We start from the raw sequence: 23398 nt of genomic DNA on the forward strand, positions 1-23398 counted from the left end.
TAGTTTGACTGCCACTGTTATACTAACACTTAGTGTATAAATGAAATAATTCTTTCCTGTTTTCAAAGCAAAGGTATAACAAATAAAAACAAAATGAGGTATTAATTTTTCCTAATATGTAAATACAGTATCAAGTTCTTAAGATTTCACACTTTCTGGGATTTATTACACAGCGTTAATCTTGGAAAAAGGTGCATTTACTCAAAATCTGCTCATTTAGCCACCATCATCAGACCACCTTTTAAACTATTTAATACTAAAATTCTCTAAAGGTTTTAGTAATTTGTCAAAGAAAAGATAAAATATGGTACTTGTTTCAGAACTGATAAAGACTTCACAACCTTTTCAGGTTTATAGGTGTCTTTTTACCCTCCTGTACTACTACTTATGTTAAACCAGGCATTTTTTTTAATGTCACTACCTGTTCAAAGGGTAGTAAAAAGAAAGCTAGGTCTTCCTTTACTCATTTGGTTTGTCATTATTACTGATCCAAACTGTCCAGCTCTTCTGCTGTGATGCCTTATTCATTCTGTTCGACATCACCAGTGTAAGATATCAAGTGTACCAACACGTTCAAGTCCAATGTTAGTTTATGACAGAGAACCTGATCACATGATAGTAATGTGTCCAAAAGTATATGTAAACAGCACTTACTTTCATATGAAGCAGCATTGTACCTATAGCTGCTCAGTATTTACATATTTTTTACTTTAAAAATTTACATGAGAAGGGCTAATCTTAATCCATACCAGGAACATGGGAGGGTACTGGAGCCTATCCCAACACAACAAACCCAGTGTGCCTAAGGACTATAAAACTATGGATTACATAGTATCCAATTTATAAAATTCAAGCAGAATGTACTTTCCAAAAATCAGCTTTATGAAAAATGTAGACTACTTATAGTTAATTTGTTATTAATGAAAAATGCTCAAGCAATAAAAACGGGGTCAGCTACATTGTGTACACTTTTATTTCTGTATCTTTCAAAAATGCAATTTGAGACTAAGCACATAGTTTGACTGCCACTGTTATACTAACACTTAGTGTATAAATGAAATAATTCTTTCCTTAGATACACTTTTAGCAGTTATTTTAATATTATAAAAGTCATTTTAACAGTGACAATTCTGTTTGATACCACAGAGTTTCCAGCTTTAAGTTTCTAGGAGTCACCATCTCAGAGGACCTGTCCTGGGCTGACAACAACTTGGCTAGAATAGGCAAATCACAACAACGCCTATAACTATTTTCTCAGGAAGCTAAGGAGAGCTGACCTCCCCCAGAAGCTGCTGGTTAATTTCTATAGATGCACTATAGACAGCATTTTAACTAACTGCATGATGGCCTGGTACAACAGCTGCACCAAGGTTGCTAAAAAAGCCCTGCAGCGGGTCGTAAAAACAGCAGAGGCCATTATTGGGACCGAACTGCCATCACTCGAACTCTCATATAAAAGACTCGCTGTGTGAGAAGGGCCAAAAACATTCTGAAGGACAAAATTCATCCTGGAAATTCTTTGTTTGAGCTCCTCCCGTCAGGAAGACGCTTTAGGTCAATCCGTGTACGCACAAGCAGACTAAAAAATAGCTTTTTTCCATCTGCCATAAACTTTCTGAACTCTGAATCTCCTCAGTCTGAGATCATTTTTAATTGAACATGTGCAATAAGCTATATTGGTAATGTGCAATATACTAATGTAATACAATACTGAATATGTAATGTACTATTCATTAACAGGTGCAATAACAATTTATGCTGCTGTACTTTGAGAAATAATTTCCTCTGGTTACTTGATCACTTAACACTTTATATGACATATTTGGAATTATTTGACTTTTCTTTAAATGCACCTTGGGGCTGTCACAAAAAGTAATTTCGCTGTGTTACACAATGACAATAAAGTGCTTAAACTTGATCATGTTGGGGAGCATGCACTGGTACAGTGCGTTGCCGCACCCACTACACGATGAAATAACTCGGGATCCCGGTTGGCAACCCCCCAGGCAGATACGCGGTCCAGTCCCACCCTCAAGAAATGACCCTCTATTTGCCGCAGCCAGGTGCTACATGGGCGACCCCTTGGCCTGGTCCGGCCACTCGGGTCCCCAACAATGAGGATCTTACGAGCTGGATCACCCTCGGGGGAAAAGCGGCACATAGCCGTAGTGCCATAACTGACGTAATTTTTTCATCTACATACATTAAAAATATCATTAGTATTTAAACAAAAAGAATGTCAACCCACTGATACTGTATTAGCATAAAGGTTTTGATTATGTATAGCTCAAATACTATTCAACACAAACAGTCGCTGCAGCAAGTGAACTGTAAAAGGCAGGAATTTGTTTTCCAAAAATATACTGCCAAGGGGACGAAATGCAGTTAGTATTAAATTCTACACAACACTTAATAGTTAACGTAAAAATGGCTATAGTACGTTGTTTAAGGCTAACATAGCTTCAAACACACACACACACACAAACATTTCTTTTATTATCATGGTTTAGAGAGACAAGAAAAAAATGCTTTCATAAGAATTGCAGATAGCTATTTAACAAGTGAAAGAAAACAGATCCTTAAAAAGATGTGCTTTTTTTTATTAAGTCATACAAATAGTTAAATTAGCAGTAAATTTGTAGAGTATACAGATTAATTATTAACCATGTACAAAAGCAAATCATGCATAACTTAAAAAACGGCATTCCTGCCAGAGAAAAAACTGTCCTCAGCTGCAAATTAAATAGTTTCACCACAAAAGCTGATCTCTAAAACTGCTTCTTTCCAAGAGACTAGATCCCTCATTAGCAGACATGTCTCCAACATAAATTCAGAAGTATTGATATACTGTACATGCTGATATATAACTGTTTTTTGCCCTTTACCCAATTCTGAGGAAACCATCAAGCACAAGGCAGCACATCAGTTTCTCACAGGACACAACACATCCAAATCCACATAAATTGTTTAGACATAGATTGAAGAAGAGGTTTCTAAAATGTTCAGTTGTGCAACATCGGTGGTCTCCTATCACATTTTTGCATTAGAACATCTCAACCAAAATCTACATAAAAATAGTTAAAAAAAAAATGTATCCCTTCAGTTAATATTTCAATAAACACTAATTAACTGCTTTACTTATTAATTGATTAAACTGATATAATCTTTGTGGATGAAGAAAAAGGTTATGACCATGTACTGAGTGGAATCTTTTGGAAGGTGCTAAGAGTATGGTGTACTGGCATGCTCTGGATGCAGCTGGAATAAGAACCAGACCATCCACATCTGCCAAGAGCCTCACCAAGAAAAGAGCGACATGTACTCAACAAGAGACAGGTTCAGTGGCTCCCCCAGGGAAGACGTTTGAGTGCCTGTTTCATGATGTGACATGTAACAAAGGATACACAGATACACTTGTTGATTCTCATATCAGTCTAATGCCATCTATCAGGTACTTGTACTCTGTATAAGGTTTATTTAACGGCTTTTTAGAAGAATCAAACAAGTACTGGACTCAAAGTGAATGAAAGATGAAAACTTAAACAGAAAATAGGTATAAACTTTAAAAAGGTGGCTGGAAGTAAAATCAGTAAGTGAATAGAACCTTCATCTCATACAAAAGACGGGAAGTTAGTCCCATAGTTGAAAAAGTAAAGGTGATTGTTTTTTGACAGGGAAAACACATGGCACTCACATACCAATCAGACCACCAAGTGTTATTCCAGGCACAAAGCTTATTTCATCTACAGCTGCCACATATACATTTAGAGTTAGAATACAAATTGATTTATTGCGCATTCTTGTGTAATATTCAAAAAAAAAAACTTAAAGTTGGAAATCTCTCCATTCAGGTCTGGTTTATTTTATTCAATACTCTCGGACATTTGCTGGAGGGCCGCTCTGTGCTGAGAGATGCATAATCAGGTTTAAACTACAAGCAGACTTTACATGAAGATGCCACTAATGATCACTATGTACTTATTCTAACAACAATTTTTTTTTTAAATTACATCATAAAAGGATTGAATCATTTTTCTAATTGCAAAGTGGACCAATTCCCTTTGTGAAGAGGTTTAACAACTCTTACAAAGCTTGAGAGTTCTCCATCCATTTTACATATATTTAAGCACCAATTTGCTGTTGCCGCCTTAAATTTTGCCTATGCCACCTTTGGATGCTTCAAATCCCTTTATAAATTTTGCTGCACTACCTTTGATTTTCTGTTGCTTGCACTTCAGATATGCCATATCTCCAAATAAAGGTCAAATATAAACAAAGTTACATCTACTGTATAGAATTTTTTCAGACATTAAAAAAAAAAAATCAATACCACAAAATGTAATTTATGTGATGGAGAAATCTGAGGGGACGTGCAAATTGAATTAAGGATACAGCAACTTCTCATCTCTTCTGGAATACGTCTACTCAGATTTTTGAGTGGATAACTTGTATAATCATTATGAATAACTGATAAGGAAAAAATACTTAAAAGAAAATCACAATGCAACCTTTAGTTTATTATTTAATCTGTAAAGCACACAAGGACTCAGTACCTCAATTTATTTACAGTATAACAGCCTATTTAACAACCAGCTCTCAAGTGTGTGCTTCTTCAACCTTACTTATGTACATGCAATTGTTACTACTTCAGAATGGGGGAAAAAATGTTTTTCAGTGTAAATATAAGGGTATCCGACAAATGGATAAAATGTAATTTTCTCTTTGATCAAATGCACAGAAAAGACTCCACTTTTTGTGATGTGCTGCATTTTCATGTATCAACTACAGCAAAGCTGCATTTTTTCACATGCATCCCATTAAGCAGCAGTGTTCAAGTCTTAGCAAGCCACATTTTAATAAGTAAGAACCACACAACAGGTCTGAACTTAAAATTACAGTTAAACCTTTGTGAACCTAATATCTTGAGATCAGATTAGGGGTGGAGTGGCTAAAGGATCTGGGCTGGTAACTTGAAGGTTGCAGGTTCGAATCCCAACAGTGACAGAAAGGAATGCAACTCCGCTGGGCCCTTGAGCAAAGCCCATAACCCGAAATTGCTCTGGGGGCGCTGTACATATAGCTGACCCTGCACTCTAACCCCAAAAGAGTAAGTTGAGGTATGCGAAAACGGACAAATTCCTAATACAAGAAATTGTATTTGTTAATTAAAGGATAAAAAAAAAAAAAAAGACAGTGTTCACTGAGAAAGCAATATAGCCCGAGTCCCTTCATTGTCTACTTTAGCAAGAAAGCTTCTGTCAGCACGGTTTACCAATATGGTTAGTGAAAGGCTTTTTAGAACAGCTTCAAGAGTTACATATAAAAGGGAAAAAAAAAAATCTGAGACAGATCCAAAATATTTATTTAAAAAAAAAAAATCTTCCTCTAATATTTGAAACATTTGTTAAGCTAGACATTTATTTTAGTTGCCAAGAATTACAACAAGGGTTCATTTTTTAATTAAAATTCCACTTTAAGATTTTGGATCTATTGCTTGTTAAAAATTAAAACATTTAAGAGTTATTTTTTACAAATATTAATAAAATATTTATTAAACAAAAAAACATCAGTTTCATTCCCTACGGCTTATTAAATGATATTGTTCTCATATTTACTGTATTGTTGAAAACATAGCTTCTTTTTTTCCCCCTAATTAACATACTTCTATCAGTACTTGCTAGCAGCCTACAGTGTTAAATTACTGGGTATTGGTATATCCCTACTTGTAAGTTGTACTGACCCATGGTAGTGAAGCTGGAGCTATGTCCATGGACAACGCTGCCAGTTTATAACCTTACCCTCACTTCTGGTCACAGTATGAAATCACAAACACAAGAGACTGAAATAAGATTCCTTGGCTGGACTGGTGGGTTCACTTTCCACGACTGAGTGAGGATCTTTGCAATATTTGAGCACTTTGATTTAGAACTGCTGTTTCTCCAGATCAAGAGAAGCCATATGAAGAGGTCTACGCAAGTAGTGCATCTTCCATGGAAGGTTTACAAGGCATGGCATACAGGGAGTACAGTTAGCCCCAAAACATGTTGGAGGGACTGTATCTTTCATCAGTCATAGAAGTAATTGGGTATTCCTAAAGAATGTCTGTAGAAAATTACTGGGGATAGAGAGACCTGTCCATGCTAGCTCACTTTTTATTGAGAATTACCAGGAAAAAAAAATGACAATGATGATAAAACTGAGAAACTCTGCTTAACTAATTCAGCTAGAGACTGGTTTCAGAACAGTCCTCAGGCTGATATGTACTCAATTATGTTGACCTCTCTGTATGTCACTTTGAATAAAATCACCTGCTCAGCAAAACAAAAAATGAAAAAAATATTCAACTGTCCATCCATTTCTAAATCAGTTTACAGAAGCAGCATGCGCAGAAGCCTTTCCTGACAACACTAGGCACAAGGCAATAACTTACCTTGGATGGAAAACCAGCTCATTCAAAGCCTCAGTCCTTTACACAACCACAATTATTGACACAGGGCCAATTTAGAGTCATCACAATATAGCACACATTTTTCAGATCTAAAAGTAAAAACCACAGAGAACCTCAAGAAAAAGCCCAAACAGACATGGATAGAGCATGCAAACCCTAAACCAGATGGTAATTAAGCCAAAATTCAAACCCAGTTTACTGGAAGACGAGGCAACCATTTTAACAAGTGTGCCAACATGATGCACAAGATGTATTTCATAGAATTGTTTTCCTTGATCAGTGGATTATCCTAGGCCATAGAAGAAGCCAATGAAGCAAATTGTGAACACAAACATGGAACTTCAGCAGGACCTTAACTGCCTTGTTGAGAGGTGCAGTAATAAGTCACAATCAGATGTCCAATATTAAAATAAATTGTACTGAAGATATGTGCAGAAAATACAGTCAATCAAAAAATTCTAATTGCCAGTGGGACCAACTGAACTGCAGAGTAAAAGGTCCAGATGTACATAAATGTGCCAAGAGCTAATAAACTGTAAATCTCTAAAGCCCATCAGAGAACAAGCTTTCCAAATGGTCATTGCACAAATTACATAACAGTGAGTGAGCAGGTGTATTTGAATGATTTTTATTCAGGCCCTTTTCGCCCTCTTCCACAAGAGCATACAATATTTTTGACAGATATATTGCTGTGAGATATAGAACTTCATAAAATAACTGTCCATATCTGATGTAATGTTCCTTTAGAATTGTAAGGAAAAGATTGGAGAGATTGCCCAGAATTTTCCAGGTTGCATATGAAGAACATATACAGGCACAGAACAAATGTGGATCAGTGCTTGAATTTCATGTATGACAGAGAGGATTACCCTCCAATGAAACTGCAAATGGGGGTGGAATCATTGGCTTGTTGGGTTGGGAGTGTCTTCTGCATAGGATGTATAAAAGAATAACATGCTCATCATGAGCACCCAAATTTTTTAACATGTATTGTGTCCTAAATCTATTCATTTTCAGTTGTGTAATTTAAAAGTAAATACTGCTCCAGTCAGTATTAAAAATAAAATTTTAAGCATTAGTAGGTCATCACATGAACTACTAATATCCAGACAATTAAGGATGTTTTCATTCACACAAACCCTTTTGTAACAATATACAAAAACAATACACTTTTTATACAAGATTGTTCAGGAAACAAAGTTTGTCAGATTTGTTAACATTTGTTGTTAAAGAGATTTGTTTTCATCAGTATATGGGGGAGAAAACAGCTGGGTAACGTATAAAGATATTTAAACGAACAAATCAAATTAATTCCAACTTCAAATGTCACACACCTAATGCTTTTATTTTCTGAATATTTACCACCTTTTTTAGATTTTTCCCCAACTTACGACTACTTTTACAATATCAAATTTGTCAATAAAAGATTATTTCAGAAGTCCTAGTAAAACAAACTTTGTTTTCAAAGTACCTCTCACAAGTGAACAAACTTTGTTATTCCTTATGCCTGTGTATTAAGGCAAAATTGGTCAGAATGACCAGAAATGACTCCTAATTAGAGAGCATCTTATTTTCCTAAAATGTGCTGTATGTGCTTTGCTCACAATTTAGTTTATTAGTATAACATTATTCATGAAAGGAAAAAAATATAAAATTTCTTGTTTCTGATTAGTTTTCAGGAATCAACTATGCAGATTCAGTAGTACAGCTAATGGAGAGTTTATGAACTTCTGTTAACACACTGACTTGACAGATTTGCCAAGAAACATTACAAGCTGAGCCACAGAAATGTTTGGTTAATGTGGACTTTTTGAAACATTGTAATTTTTTTGGGGGGGAATGATGCGCGAGGTTGGCACCCTGTCCAAATCTGCGTATTGTCTTGCACACAATCCAGCAGAAATAGGCATGGAGTTTCAGAGATAATTAACTGGATATACTGGTCAGAAAAATCAATGACTAGATGGTTAATTATAGTAATGTTAATAAAAATCCAAGAGCAAATACAAAGACTTTGCTCATTTATGACAGAGAAGCCGTGGCGCTGCATCCAAAAGCAAATAATCCAGCTATTCACTCAGCTAACTGTTAAATGGTTACAACATCATGCTCTCAAACCTTGCACAAACTATATACTTTTACTTTTCAGCCAATTCTGTACTCTATAATGGTGCATAAAAGTGGCAATAATGAAAGCCTTTTATTGCCTTAAGGGGAAGAAGGATTTGTTGATTTATTAAATAACAACTTGTTTGATTTTATTTTAAAAAATAAATAAATAAAAACAAAACAACAAAAAATGGATAATTGCAATCCTGTGCCAAAACTCAAACCTTGGTGTACTTGGCAAAACTGAAGAAATTGGACCAGGAAATAATATAAAACCAAAACGGCACATTAACCCACTAGTACAATGAAAATAAACATCACTTCTGATGCTATCTACAGATTAGTACCTTGTTAATAAGCTTGCTTACAAATAACTTGCCCATTCAAATAATCAACAAAACAGCCTTACATCTCAAGATGCAGAATTCCCAAGGGAGTGTGGATAATCATCTTTGTGGTTGTATAAGGTAAGATACTATGCTAAAAAAAATATACTTTTTGGAAGACAGCAATGTAGTATTCAGTTTGTAAATGCATGCTTTGAAAGCAGAATTATGTCCTATAAAAACAGGAAGATAAGCATTTTCTACATGAACCTAAAACATGAAGTGCCATTTAAAATAAAAACAGATAACTATGCCGTAAACTGCAGTAACACCTTTTACTTTTTTTTTTTTTTATTAAACTGCTCACCAAGTACAGATGCCTGAATGACAAACAAATTAAAACTGCACCAATTTCATATTTATTATCTTTAAATCTCTTACATAGTACATGCCAAACAAGCAAATGATTATACTTAACCATTCATTCCACTTACAGTATGACAAACTGTTGAAAACTAGTATGCATTATTGATATTCACTGTACTTCATTGTATGATTTAATAACAGGTAACATAGCAAAAAGACTTGATCAAAATAAATGTAAAAACATACCAAAAGTATGAAGTACAGAACACAAGCTAACTTTAAATAGTTTTCTTCCATACTTTTCACCAAATGTAGGAAAAGGTCAACAGCATATACTAATTGGCATTTGCTCAGCCAAACCATCTTTGTCGTATGTTGATTTCCATAAGCCTTTCATTCTGCCTAACTTATTTTGCTGCTATAGGCTATATGTACAGTATTTATTTCCAATGGTGGAGTAAAAAGAACATCTGCAAAAGAAAGGTCCACTTTATAAACGCCATCACCCTCGACAAGCTGTAGAGCTAGTACAGGATACATAAAAGGGACACATACACCAAGTGGAAAGGTTTCAATTCAAGCTCACATTTTAGGTCTGGTAGTATTACACAGTCTATATACTGTAAGTACACATGTGAATACATAATTGTACATTTATGTACATAAATCTGCATCCTTTTTAAATTTTCATTTCTATCGAGTCCCGGTTATCCGGGAGGGGCTCAGAGTAGAGCCGCTGCTCCTCCGCATCGAGAGGAGTCAGATGAGGTGGCTCGGGCATCTGATCAGGATGCCTCCTGGACGCCTCTCCCTGGTGAGGTGTTCCGGGCACGTCCAACCGGGAGAAGACCCAGGACACGCTGGAGGGACTGTCTCTCCCGGCTGGCCTGGGAACGCCTTGGGATTCTCCCGGAAGAGCTAGAAGAAGTGGCCAGGGAGAGGGAAGTCTGGGCCTCTCTGCTCAAGCTGCTGCACCCGCAACCCGACCTCAGATAAGCGGAAGAGGAAGGATGGATGGATGGATGGATGGAGTCTCAAACAAAAACACATGGAGTCCAAAGAAGGAATACACTACAATCCAGAATTGTCATCTGAACCGATAAAAAAGACAAATATTTTAAATTAAACATGTATACCTTATACCTATATAATTTAAACCTGCTACCACCAGAAAAGTGAGGAAGTGGATCCTGGAGGCTGAAATGGCTCCGAATGACTGCTTCTAAATGGAAGACTGGGAAATGATGTAGGAGTCAAATGGGGACAATATTCAGGGACTCTGTCACTGCATCGCAGGCTATATGAACTTCTGTGTCACACAGTGGTACCCACAATGATAGTGCATTGCTTTCCAAACAACAAGCCCTGGATTACTAAGAAACTAAAAGGTCTCGTGAATGAGAAAGACACTATTCAAATCTGGCTCTGAAGGACATACAGCATGTGCTAAAGAAAAAGCTGAGTGAAGAAAAGGAAGCTTACAAAGCTAAAATAGAAAAACTCAATCAGATTAACATGAAGGATGTCTGAAATGAACTGGGTATAATTACTGGACTCGAGCAATCCAGGGCTAATGTGCTATGTGGTGGACAAAGCTAAGGCCCTGAACTAATTTTTTTAACAAATTTTCCCTCCCACTGCCACCCTTTTCCAATGACCAGTCTCCTCACACCATCCCCACTACATCAACAACACCTACCACGTCAACTGGAGTGGCCAGTGACAAGTCTTCCTCTGACCATTAGTGTGGACTGTCCATAATTAAAGACCAACTAAGGTGACAACTAAGGAAGCTACACACAGGAAAAGCTGTGGGACAAGAGTCAGTGCTCAAACTCTCAAGGCCTGGGCTGACCAACTTTGTGGTGGCATCTGTCACCTGTTCAGTCTGACCCGAAGGCCGGGTTTTTACTTCATTCGACGCGATGCATGCTGTAGCGGACGCTTCCGCTATGCAAGCGTTTTACTGTTTATATTTGCGCGCGTACTTTACATAAATCTGGAGGAATCCAGCAGGTGGCATATCTTTGGAAGGAAACCAGAGCATAGTGTGGAAACCCAGCAGGAAAACAAACTCCAAGCGGGGAATACCAGCGACACGACTCCCTGTGAAACAGCAGTGCTACCGCTCCACCACCGTGTCACCCCCATGTGTGTAATTATTAACAGCATTCATTATTTAAATGAAATTAACGATTTACAGTGGTGTGAAAAACTACTTGCCACCCTCCTGATTTCTTATTCTTTTGCATGTTTGTCACACAAAATGTTTCTGATCATGAAACACGTTTAACCATTAGTCAAATATAACACAATTAAACACAAAATGCAGTTTTTAAATGATGGTTTTTATTATTTAGGGAGAAAAAAAATGCAAACCTACATGGCCCTGTGTGAAAAGTAATTGCCCCCTTGTTAAAAATAACCTAACTGTGGTGTATCACACCGAGTTCAATTTCCGTAGCCACCCCCAGGCCTGATTACTGCCACACCTGTTTCAATCAAGAAATCACTTCAATAGGAGCTGCCTGACACAGAGAAGTAGACCAAAAGCACCTCAAAAGCTAGACATCATGCCAAGATCCAAAGAAATTTAGGAACAAATAAGAACAGAAGTAATTGAGATCTATCAGTCTGGTAAAGGTTATAAAGCCATTTCTAAAGCTTTGGGACTCCAGCGAACCACAGTGAGAGCCATTATCCACAAATGGCAAAAACATGGAACAGTGGTGAACCTTCCCAGGAGTGGCCGGCCGACCAAAATTACCCCAGAGCGCAGAGAAGACTCATCCGAGAGGTCACAAAAGACCCCAGGACAACGTCTAAAGAACTGCAGGCCTCACTTGCCTCAATTAAGGTCAGTGTTCACGACTCTACCATAAGAAAGAGACTGGGCAAAAACGGCCTGCATGGCAGATTTCCAAGACGCAAACCACTGTTAAGCAAAAAGAACATTAGGGCTCGTCTCAATTTTGCTAAGAAACATCTCAATGATTGCCAAGACTTTTGGGAAAATACCTTGTGGACTGATGAGACAAAAGATGAACTTTTTGGAAGGCAAATGTCCCGTTACATCTGGCGTAAAAGGAACACAGCATTTCAGAAAAAGAACATCATACCAACAGTAAAATATGGTGGTGGTAGTGTGATGGTCTGGGGTTGTTTTGCTGCTTCAGGACCTGGAAGGCTTGCTGTGATAGATGGAACCATGAATTCTACTGTCTACCAAAAAATCCTGAAGGAGAATGTCCGGCCATCTGTTCGTCAACTCAAGCTGAAACGATCTTGGGTGCTGCAACAGGACAATGACCCAAAACACACCAGCAAATCCACCTCTGAATGGCTGAAGAAAAACAAAATGAAGACTTTGGAGTGGCCTAGTCAAAGTCCTGACCTGAATCCAATTGAGATGCTATGGCATGACCTTAAAAAGGTGCTTCATGCTAGAAAACCCTCAAATAAAGCTGAATTGCAACAATTCTGCAAAGATGAATTGGCCAAAATTCCTCCAGAGCGCTGTAAAAGACTCATTGCAAGTTATCGCAAACGCTTGATTGCTAAATAATAAAAACCATCATTTAAAAACTGTATTTTGTGTTTACTTGTGTTATATTTGACTAATGGTTAAATGTGTTTGATGATCAGAAACATTTTGTGTGACAAACATGCAAAAGAATAAGAAATCAGGAAGGGGGCAAATAGTTTTTCACACCACTGTATCTGTAAAATGTAGCATACGTACTTTAATGCATTTCATCATGAAAGTGATATCAAGTAAAATATCTAAAGATTCTAAATTTGCAGAGTTTTGGAATATCATACATTTAATGTGTTCTGTGTGGTGATCTATTGCTGCTTGCCGCTGCTGTCAGGTCCAAAATGCTCGTAGTGATTAAAAACTGGGATGACGTTTACGACGGTCTGCTTTAATGTTAAAGTAAACAACAAGGTTAAAGTGGACATTTCAAGATTAAAGCCGAAATTTCCACTTTAATCACAAAATACACGTTTTCACCATGTCCTTAATTTTTTTCTCTGTGGCTCAAATATAGCGCTGTACTTTACGTTGCTGTTGTGAAGTTGCAAAATAAATAAATAAAGATTGCACAAAAGATGGCATGGGAGACTTAAAATGTATTGTGCCATTGCGATCGGGAATATGCGACGCTTAAATATAAATGCTTCGGCATTTTGCTTCACCACATCGGACCATTCATCAAACATTGAAGCACACACATCGATCCCGTAGGATCAGTATAGCAGCTTTCTGTCACATGTAGGTAGTAAACAGAGGCTCTGACATCACATTCCAACTTTTATCACACTGTGCCCCCCGACTTTTTGCTGGTACTGCAACCCGCACACGTGTTGCGTTAATTTCTGAGGACCTGCTCAGAGGACGCATCAAATGAACGCTGGGAATGCATGGCAGCCATGATGCGTGTGCATATGCGTTCTGAGCGTGAAGTATAAATAAACCCTAAGGCTTCAGAAAGTGCCACTGCTATGGAAAACCTTCTGCATCGTTCCTGCTCCAAAGAAGGCAGGTGCCTTTTCACCTTATGACTACAGATCAGTGGCACTTATGTCTCACATCATGAAGACCACCTCTGAGAGACTGGTCCTGGACTATACGAGTCCTCTTGTGGTAGACCATCTGGACCCACAGTTTTCCTATTGGACAAAGATTGGATTGGAGGATGCAATTATCTCTCTATCAGTGAAAAACTGGACTGCACCTCTTTAATGCTCGATAATTACTTTTTAAGCCCCAGTCAGAATAAACATGCTGCTCTCAGGAAGCAAAGGGGACAATTTTAGGCAGACGCAGTGGTATGCAGGTATACTTGGTTATACGTGTACAAAATAATGCCAGTTATCTTTCGAATTTAAGCCATTTACCTCTCCTTAAATCTCTCCTCCACGTTAGAGGATACTAAGTCTAGCTCAAGTCAGATAAATTTTCAGGTCAGACATTCAAGGTTTAGATTTAATTCCCCATTTCACATGATTCATGCTCTGTTTGGCTGTTCTCATGAACAGCAAAGCACTGCAATAAATGTGCAACAGTGTATAGGAAAAGCCATCAGTCTCATTACAACATGAGGAGGTGGTTACTGGAATATAACTATTCCCTTCATGACTCCACAGCAATAAATACTGTAACAGTTGGTTTGGATTCAACTGTAAATGTGCCTACTGACTTCTGCTATGAAAAAAAGATGCCTCAACTTATATTGACCCCAAAATGAATAGTGTTTGTGTGTCTGCAGGTTTGCAAAATTAACTGTTTCAGTAAACTCCACCAGAAACCACTTCCTGAAACACACTTGTTTATAGGGTCTTCTTAATTCCATTTCTTTCTAATTGTAACTCTTTGGCAAATACATCCATAATGAGGCATACTTTGCTTTTGCATAGGAAACACTGCAGGGAAAGTCCTCATATTTCACATCTAACAGAAGGATATGCCTCACTAGTGCAGGGTTATAAATAGCTTGACATAAACCAAAGAAATAAGGCAAGAATATGGTGGACTAAAGAGTGACTCATACATTAAGGACTTAAATCACTTGAAGCACCGAAGCAAATCATCTTGAGGCGCCGGAAGTCAGTCGCAAGTGCCAGATTAGAAAAGCGACTATTGGGGCAAATGTCCTGCTGCATTAATCAAGTGGCAGAGGCAGGATGTTAAATTTCCACAAAGGCAGGAAGATGTTTAAAGGTTCATAAATGAGTATTCACTCAACACCACCTCAATGCTGCTATGAGACACAGTAATTTTTAAAGGTTTCCTTTGTTTAAGCTAAAAAGCAAATCCCAACCTACTGTATTATAGCTCAGTAAACTGAAAACTATGTATATTTTCATCTTTTTCTGACCAGCTGTATTATAATTGTATACAATATTAAACCCAACAAGCTTAGAAAAGTAGGACTTCAGGAGAACTGATTCTCCATATTTTTTGATATTACAATTTAGTCCCAGTTAATCAAAATATGAACATTTCACCCTTTATTCTTTTCCAGGCCTGAATATATAAATTCAAAGTAGTAGTGGATTTAGCAAAAGGTAAAAAAAACAACCCCTTACAAGATGGACTAGTCCACAGTACAGCACAGTCACCCAGTAAAGACCAATTCAGAATTGCTAATCAATGCAGCCTGTTAATCTTCAGGACATATCACAGTGAATCAAAGTACATGAAAAATGAAAAAAATATGGTAAATATTTTTAACAAAACGAGATTAAGAGGAGGCATGGAGTGTTTAAAATGTACAAAGGGAATTAGTCCAGTGGATTGAGACTGTTGCATTGAAATTAGTTCAACAAGAACACGTGGACACAGTTAGAAACCTGTTAAAGGTAAATTTTGCGCAAACATTAGGAAGTTTTTCTTCACACAGAGAGCCACAGGCACCTGGATGAGTTACCAAGTAGTGGGGTGGATAGTAAGACATGAGGGACTTCAAAACTAGACTTGATGTTATTTGCAAAAAATTAAGCGGGTAGGACTGACAAGCTTTTTTCAACTGAATGGTCCATTCTTATCCAGATTGTTCTAATACGATTTTTTTTTTCCCCTTTTGGTATCTGATAAAGACAGTCGTAGTTTCTTAATCTGCAGACAGATTTTTATCAACATTAAAAAAATGTTAGTTTTACTGCCAAGTATAATCTATTTAGCTACAAAAATCAGATGTGTTTTTCACTATAAACAAAGCAGACTTCTCAAAGATTTATGCAAAAATGTAGGAAACTCTTCTATAACAATACCAATAAACCTATTCAATTTTAAAGTATTATAGTATTTTATCAAATAACTTTTAAAACCATTTATCACACAGAAAACTAAAAAATGTGTTTACTAAGTTAATGCATAACACTACTTAAACGACAAATACAAGATATATAGTGTGACCTCAGGTGTCCTTTTCTTTAAGCCTATGACCTATAATTTTACAAAAAAAAAACCTACCTCAATTTTACCTCAATATATGTTTAAGATTACCAGCTATACATTAAAATGTTTTCCCAAAGCCAAGAAAGAATTGCTGAACTTAAGTGCATTACTCTGTAAACTACACTGACAAAGCAGTTTTACAGGTTCCAGCCATGCCCGCCCGTTTCGTGCAAGGTTTCCTGCTTCCCAACAGGTGCAATATGAGCACTAGTAATTGTTCAAGCATCAAAGGCTTACCCAGAAAAGTAACATTTTTTTTTTTTTTTTTAACCAAAGTGTTATTTTTCAAGCACAGGTACTAATGAAATTTGTATTTATTTTTAATGAAACGGTCAAGAGTATTTAACTGGAAGTTATCTTCTTGTATTTAATAGTAGTACAATCCAAATTATTTTTAAATGAGGGCTCACAAGTACAAAAACATAATGCCATGCCAGCTTTAAACAGCTTACACCACAAGACACTAATCTGGTGTAATACATTTACAATTATGAAATCGCTGTATAATTCTTAAAGGAAATAAATTCTTGTATGGTCAAAAAAGTTTTTTTCAATCATATTCTATTGATTTTTCAGGAAAGGAAGACAGAAGTTTTGAAGACAGACTAAAATACTCACTAATCATGGCATCAGACAGTGGTTACGTGTTGCATGTTAATTAGTACATGCAAGTAAGAAATCCACTACACTAATTATATATACCTATATACCTAGACAAAAAAAAATCTAATCTTTTCTGGTCTGAATCATCAGTCATTATATTATACAGATGATGATTCTACTATGGCACAGTTTACTGATAACTGATTTGTTTTGTGTTCAAAGAAAATTATATTTTTATTTTTCTTCCAACTTCTTAATTCTCCTCTGCGACCTACAATTTTTTTTTGCTTTTTTAAAGATCTTTCACTACAACTTTTTACCATGTCTTGTTTTGAATGAAATTCAAGTGACTTTATTGTTATTTCATCTATACACCGTATTGCAGCATACAGTTGCATGATATAACATTCCCCAGGAAAATGGGGCAACATAAACAGGAGGACAAATACAAAGAAAAGTAAACTATACAATAAATAAATAGTAAACTAAGTAGATAGAATTCTATCCTAATAAAAAGACAAGAATCTGTGTGTGTATGTGTCTGTATATAAAAAGTAATGAATTATTATTATTATATCCATGCGTCCATCCAGCTGCTAAGGTTAAGAAGAAAAATGTAAAAATAGGCAAAACATGAAGAACAGTTAAAAAAATTCAAAATGATAATACAAATACCAAATAAGGGTCTACATTAATTACTTAGATTTTTAGACGGGTAACATAGAATTTAAATAAATAGTAATTAAAAAAAACAACAGTAGTAGCAAATGTAACAAAATGTCCTGCATTTGAACAAACGACTAGTAGTACAGAGTTAGAAGTCTGGACAGCAAATGGGAAAAAGCTATTGCAGAACCTCACAGAACACCTTCTTGTCATATGCAAGTAGGACAGTGGGAGCAGTAATTTAACATACCTAGGTTCAAAGTCCAAGTATAGCCAATGTGCATCATGTATGAACAATTCTCCCCTATCTATATGGATTTCTTCAAGGTTGACCAGCTTTCCTCTAACTTCCCAAAGACAAATTGATTGCCAACTACACAATGGTCCAAATGTATGCGCGTGAGCATGAACACCAAAAAACAAACAAAAAAAAAAAAACTGCACACTGTCCAGGGTGGTACCACCTTGCACCCAAAGTTGCTGCAATAGGCTTCTCTTCAATGCAAATCAATAATGGATCTTAAAACTTTCTACAAAAGTTAACTTAGAAATACCTTTACCTACTAATAGCAGATTTTAAAAGTTACCCCTTTTAACTCAATTTATAGTAAAACAATTTTTTATGAACTATAAGATGTGTGTTATATACAGGTAGTACTGTGGGAATATGGCTGTTCTATGACAAACTTAGCATCATATTAATAGTAACAGACCAAGCGCTAGCATATCGAATGTGTGATCTTTCATCATTGTGTTTTTCAGATTACATACCAGCAAAGAACAAAATTAACTATCTAATTAAGACATTTTGCTTTGGAATAATATTCAACTGCTAATTTATGAAAATGAAGACCTATTTTTGTTGCTGTAACACAAAAGAACACTAAATTGAAGAGAAAAACAATTTATCAGAAATAGAGAACAAAAACATTACGATATATTTTTATCAGCAGAAAAAGGACATTGAACTCTAAATGTTCAATGTTTTATCATGGGGTAAGTCACTCAGCCACGTACTGCTAAAACATTATAAATACAAAAACTATCTGTACTGTTTTCATATTTACCTTGTAAGATTCTCTAATCACTAAACACAGCATTTTAGGAAGTTAAAAATGAGCAGAAGTAAAGCTGTCACTGGATCTATGACTGATTCCTGTCCAGAAGAGGCTCCTGGGACAGGCATCAGTTTCCTGTAACCCAGAACCGGACAAGCAGGTTACAAAATACATAGAAACATGCAATAATAATATTCATAATTTTGTAATACTTCATTGTCAATCCTAAATTGTCCCTAGTGTGTGCTTGGTATATGTGCCCTGCGGTGGGCTGGCACCCTGCCCGGGGTTTGTTCCTGCCTTGCACCCTGTGCTGGCTGGGATTGGCTCCAGCAGACTCCCCCATGACCCTGTGTTAAGATATACCGGATTTGAGATTAACTGACTGACTTCTAAACTAAAAGGCAATAATCCAAATATGAAGGCAGAAGAAATACTCAGGCTTCTAACATGATGCTAAGCAACATTCAGTTCAAACTAAAGTTACCATGTTCTCTCTTCTTTTCATGAGTTTTTGCTGGGTACTCAAATTTATCCCAGAAGCAGTCAGCAGGCAATTCTTAAATCCATACTGATAAACATGATTATGGGTTAATTATGAAATGAATGTTTACTGAAGTAACGATATGACTGGTAAAGCAGCATGGAAATTACTGGATTAGCAATAGTATCATACAAGTAATATCCTACTCCTACAGTAAAAAACAATTATGATTAAAATGTTTAGGTGGCTAGAATAAGGAAAGAAATCTGGCACTACAGATTCCGAATTAGCACAGGCTCTTAATGCACCAAAACTGATTTTTGCAAAGTAAAAACTAAAAGGCATCCCTAGCATAAATGGACAAGACCCCACAAATCAAAAGGGACATCTTGTCTAACAAGTGAATTGGTGCTATATGCCTTATATATTCAAAATAAAAACAATGCTGATATTTTGGAGTCGGGCAAAATATATCCAGTTGGGTTACATTAAACATAGAATTACATAAATAAATATTGGATACAGTTAAACAGATTCATGGGGTATCAGGCTGTCATACTGACATCCAAATTGAGATAGAGAGAGAGAGATCTTTATTTGACCCCTGAGAAAAATATGGCTTTTAACAGAAGATAAATTAAAGAAATAATGATGAACAGCAAACCTCATCAAATACACACTAAAATGACTAAAAAGAAAGGAGTCCCAGTAGCATTTCTTGACATCCTGCTATATAATGAATTGGCTGAAAGTACTCAGAGTTAGTGTATTAGAGAGAGGATGCATTCTTCATAATGGAACTCAGTTTTGTTTTCATTCCCTTCTTCACTACTACCTCCGGGGAGTTGAGAATATGTCCCCATAACTGACCTTGCCTCTTCAATCAGCTTATAGCCACTACCGCCCTCAAGCAAATTTCCAATCAGGTCAGAGAAGTGGTATCACTGCTGCCTCGCAGTAAGGAGGCCATGGTTTGCATTCTAGTCCTCCATGTGTGGAGCTTGCACAGTCTCCCCGTATCTGCTCGAGTTTCCTCTGGGTTAGGTGGACTAGTGTCACTAAATTAGCGCTAGTGTGTGTGTGTATATAATCACTCTATGGTGGTCTGGCAGCCAATTAATTGATCCTGCTTTGGGCCCTATGCTTGCTGGGGAAGCTCCACCACCCTTCAGGATTAGAAAATGGTATAGAAAGCTATATCTTCCGAAAACGCAAAAGTACACCACAACACATGAAGGTGTATGAAGGTATAACCAAACAAAATTGAAGGTAAAATGAAGCAAAAAATTACAATGGAATAATAGTTTATTCCTTAACACAGAACTGCACAAATGCACTAGGGCCACTTATGAACTCACTCCAAACTATGCAGTAATAGGCAGGTCAGAGAATAGATGCTTATAAAGCAAATCTCATTACAGGTTTTAAGATAAGAGGCCTGCCACATGATAATGAAACAAGTTGTAATTTATACGAACAGTAATTATACTTCTATCAGCTTTCAGTTCGCATTTTTTTTTTATACTAAACTTCCAGAATCTGCATCAAAACATTTCAATAGAGGTCAGCTTCTTCTTATAATAAATAAATCGTTTAAATAGCAGGCCTCTGCCACATGATGCTTATAAATTAAAGGCCAAAAAGTTGCCTGAGAATGTAAACTAAAGCACAGATTTGTCTAGCGTGTTATTGTTTTAAAGGATCAAACATACACTTTTGGAACTTTCAAGACTGAATTATTGTTTAAACAGCACCACATATTTGTTCATGTTATACTTGTATTAAAACACTTATTTAAAAAAAAAAAAAAACACTAGACCACAGGTGGGTGAAATACTAGGTTACAGTGAGGTCTGCAGCGGCGCCAAATTTCGCAATATCTCGAGCGCGGTATAACTATTATGGCTAACTCTACAAATCTTTTATAATGCAAAAATGTTCTTTTGCGTTCAAGGGTAAACATTCTTTCGTGGTGTTCAAAACGAAGCGGCTAGTCTCTTTAAAATAATCATCTTACCAGATTGAAGACTGTCTCAACGATGTCCCTGTGTGTGACCTCTCCGACCTCCACTAACCCGGCCAACACAGCGAACTTCATCCTTATTCCCCTAATAGGGATCCCTGGGTTCAGCGACATGGACGTGGTGCCCCCTTCACCATTATTCTCCTCGCTGGCCATTTTTCCAGGCAGCGGGATCGCTCCACACCTGCGCTGAAGCTTTCGATCAATAAAAAGAAAGTGTCAAGCAAACTTTTGACGGCGGAGAAAAGATTTTGTTGTAACGTTGACTAAGAAACAATTCCAAGCTGTAGACGATGATGCTGCCGTTCTTCACTCGCCATCCAATGCAGAATTCCAGCCCGATCCTTCACGCCGGCGTTATACGGGAAGATATGGCTACTAGCTTGGAGTCGTCGTCACTCTAGAGGCAGATTACCAAAGGGAATTAGTTATCCCGGGTGACAGTCAGCAGGTGAAACTTAAGATGTAGTGCCAAGCGAGGAGAAAGTTGTAAGGACAGACCCTCAAGTTAGTTTCTGGTGTTTCGGTTTCTCTTAACAATAAGTGCTCAACGAGGTGAGCTCTTTTATATAATAGCAAATAAAAAGGGAAGGCCAACCAAAGAGGGCAGATAGCCAAGCCGGTGTAGTTTCGTCGTTCCTCCGAAATACAGCCCTCAAATGCCAGGCAGGTACCTGAACCCCGCGGGAAGGGGTCTGTAGAAAACTACAAAACGCAGCAGGAACCAACAGCGTAGACACTCCAGTGAGACGCTCAAAATCCTTATTCAGACAACAGAGAAACGAGTCTTTCCCGCCCAACGTGCGCGAATATCAAGTACTGCTGTTCTTGTTTCTGTTACTCGTGTCATTCAGGCGGTCTTCAGTTCAATCTCCTTTCGCTTCCTGATTCACCTCCTACGGCAGCTGCTGCTCGTCTCCGCCATGACAGTACCGTCCCCCAAGGGAGAAGAGCGCATGCGCAACAGCCCAGCGCGCCGCTCGCGACTGGCGTCCAGGTGTGCACGCTCTCTCTCCAGGTAGGCAAACGGGCTGGGTGGATGCGCGCGCACGACCACATGCACGCGCTGCCCTGACACAGGTGTATTGAGCGTTAAGGAATCGGGTGCAGGTGCGGACGCGGAAGAAGGCGTAGGGAACAGCGAGCGGCTCTGGAGGAGAGAGGCGTAGATGCGGAGCTGCGTGTTGACTCCTTTGATTGAGACACCTAGAGGATGGAGGCGGTGTGGGAGTGTTCGCAAGTAACAGAATGGTATCGAGGAAGGATCTCGATCGTTACCCGAGCCGAGTCCTTCATTAATGTTTAAGCCACGGGAACCTTTGGGGAATTGTACGGCTTAACCAATTACAATTATAAAGCCACATCCAACCTACTCGGTGACTTACGTAGGAGGAACCAAGTCTGGACTGAACTCTCACCATCCGCAATAAAGTACGAACATATACTGATGGTCCAAAACATAATTACCTCCTGTTTAATGCCTTATAGAAATTAAAAACATGTAAAGCATCATAAACCCCCTGGGAAAGTGGTGTGCTGGGTCCCCTGTATTGATAGCCAAATAAAAGCATACATAGGCATCAGAAACATCATGGTCCCCTATTCTCGTGGGGACCATGGCAAGTGCACATTGTACCAATACGTTAAGACGGCCCTATGAATATTACTACCTATATCATGGGTTCTCAACGTCAGTCCTGGGGACCCCCTGTCGCTGCAGGTTTTTGTTCCAACCAGCTTCTGTTTTTAATTGAACTCCTGGGCTAGTTAAGTGAATTGATATTTCCCAAGTTCTGTGTTTAGGGAACAAGATATAAATTAGAAAACTAAGTTTGCTAAAAAAAATATATATATATATTAAAATGTACCTGCAGGCAGTTATATAGGAATAATGTATTTCTTTTCTTTTTAACAGTATTTTCATCTTGATTTTCATTCTGCTTTTCAAGGTGTTCTAATTGTTTAATCAATGCATTATTTATTTACTAATTAGTGGGTTTGACGCTAAAGTAGTTGCAGCCTTGATAATTCAGTGTTTTTTGCCAGCGTGTCTGATCTACTCGTTTTAAATTGTCATTATTAAGATACAATGAAGGGGGAAAACTGCACAGAGAAAGGGCAAAGTATAATGAAATCAACAAAAGAAAGTGAAGCATTTAAATCTATAGCAAAAGCAGAAATATTTATAAATGTCTTATAAATTTAAAAGTCATGCTGCTATGCTTTTCTGAATGTTCAATAAAAGAAAAAAAAATACCAGCTAATTAAATGAGCTCAGTGTTATCAGGTGGTGTCACTGATTAGGAATCTGGTTGGAACAAAAACCTGTAGCCACAGGGGGTCCCCAGGAC

General features: G+C 37.4%; 1 protein-coding gene across 6 annotated transcripts in view; it reads right to left on the reverse strand.

The window, feature by feature from the left end:
* Positions 1 to 22000, reverse strand: part of lrba (LPS responsive beige-like anchor protein) — a 792225-nt gene extending 770225 nt beyond the window's left edge. For 4 of the 6 annotated variants that reach the window (XM_039750242.1, XM_039750239.1, XM_039750241.1 and 1 more), the window contains exon 1: positions 21042 to 22000. In XM_039750242.1, the coding sequence (XP_039606176.1) occupies positions 21042 to 21203 (162 nt within the window). In that variant the 5' untranslated portion in view covers positions 21204 to 22000. The remainder of the gene's footprint in view (positions 1 to 21041) is intronic. The other 2 variants (XM_039750243.1, XM_039750240.1) reach the window with 1 other exon arrangement.
* Positions 22001 to 23398: the final 1398 nt, after the last annotated feature.

This window comes from Polypterus senegalus, chromosome 4 (assembly GCF_016835505.1).
Source record: "Polypterus senegalus isolate Bchr_013 chromosome 4, ASM1683550v1, whole genome shotgun sequence".
NCBI lineage: Eukaryota > Metazoa > Chordata > Cladistia > Polypteriformes > Polypteridae > Polypterus > Polypterus senegalus.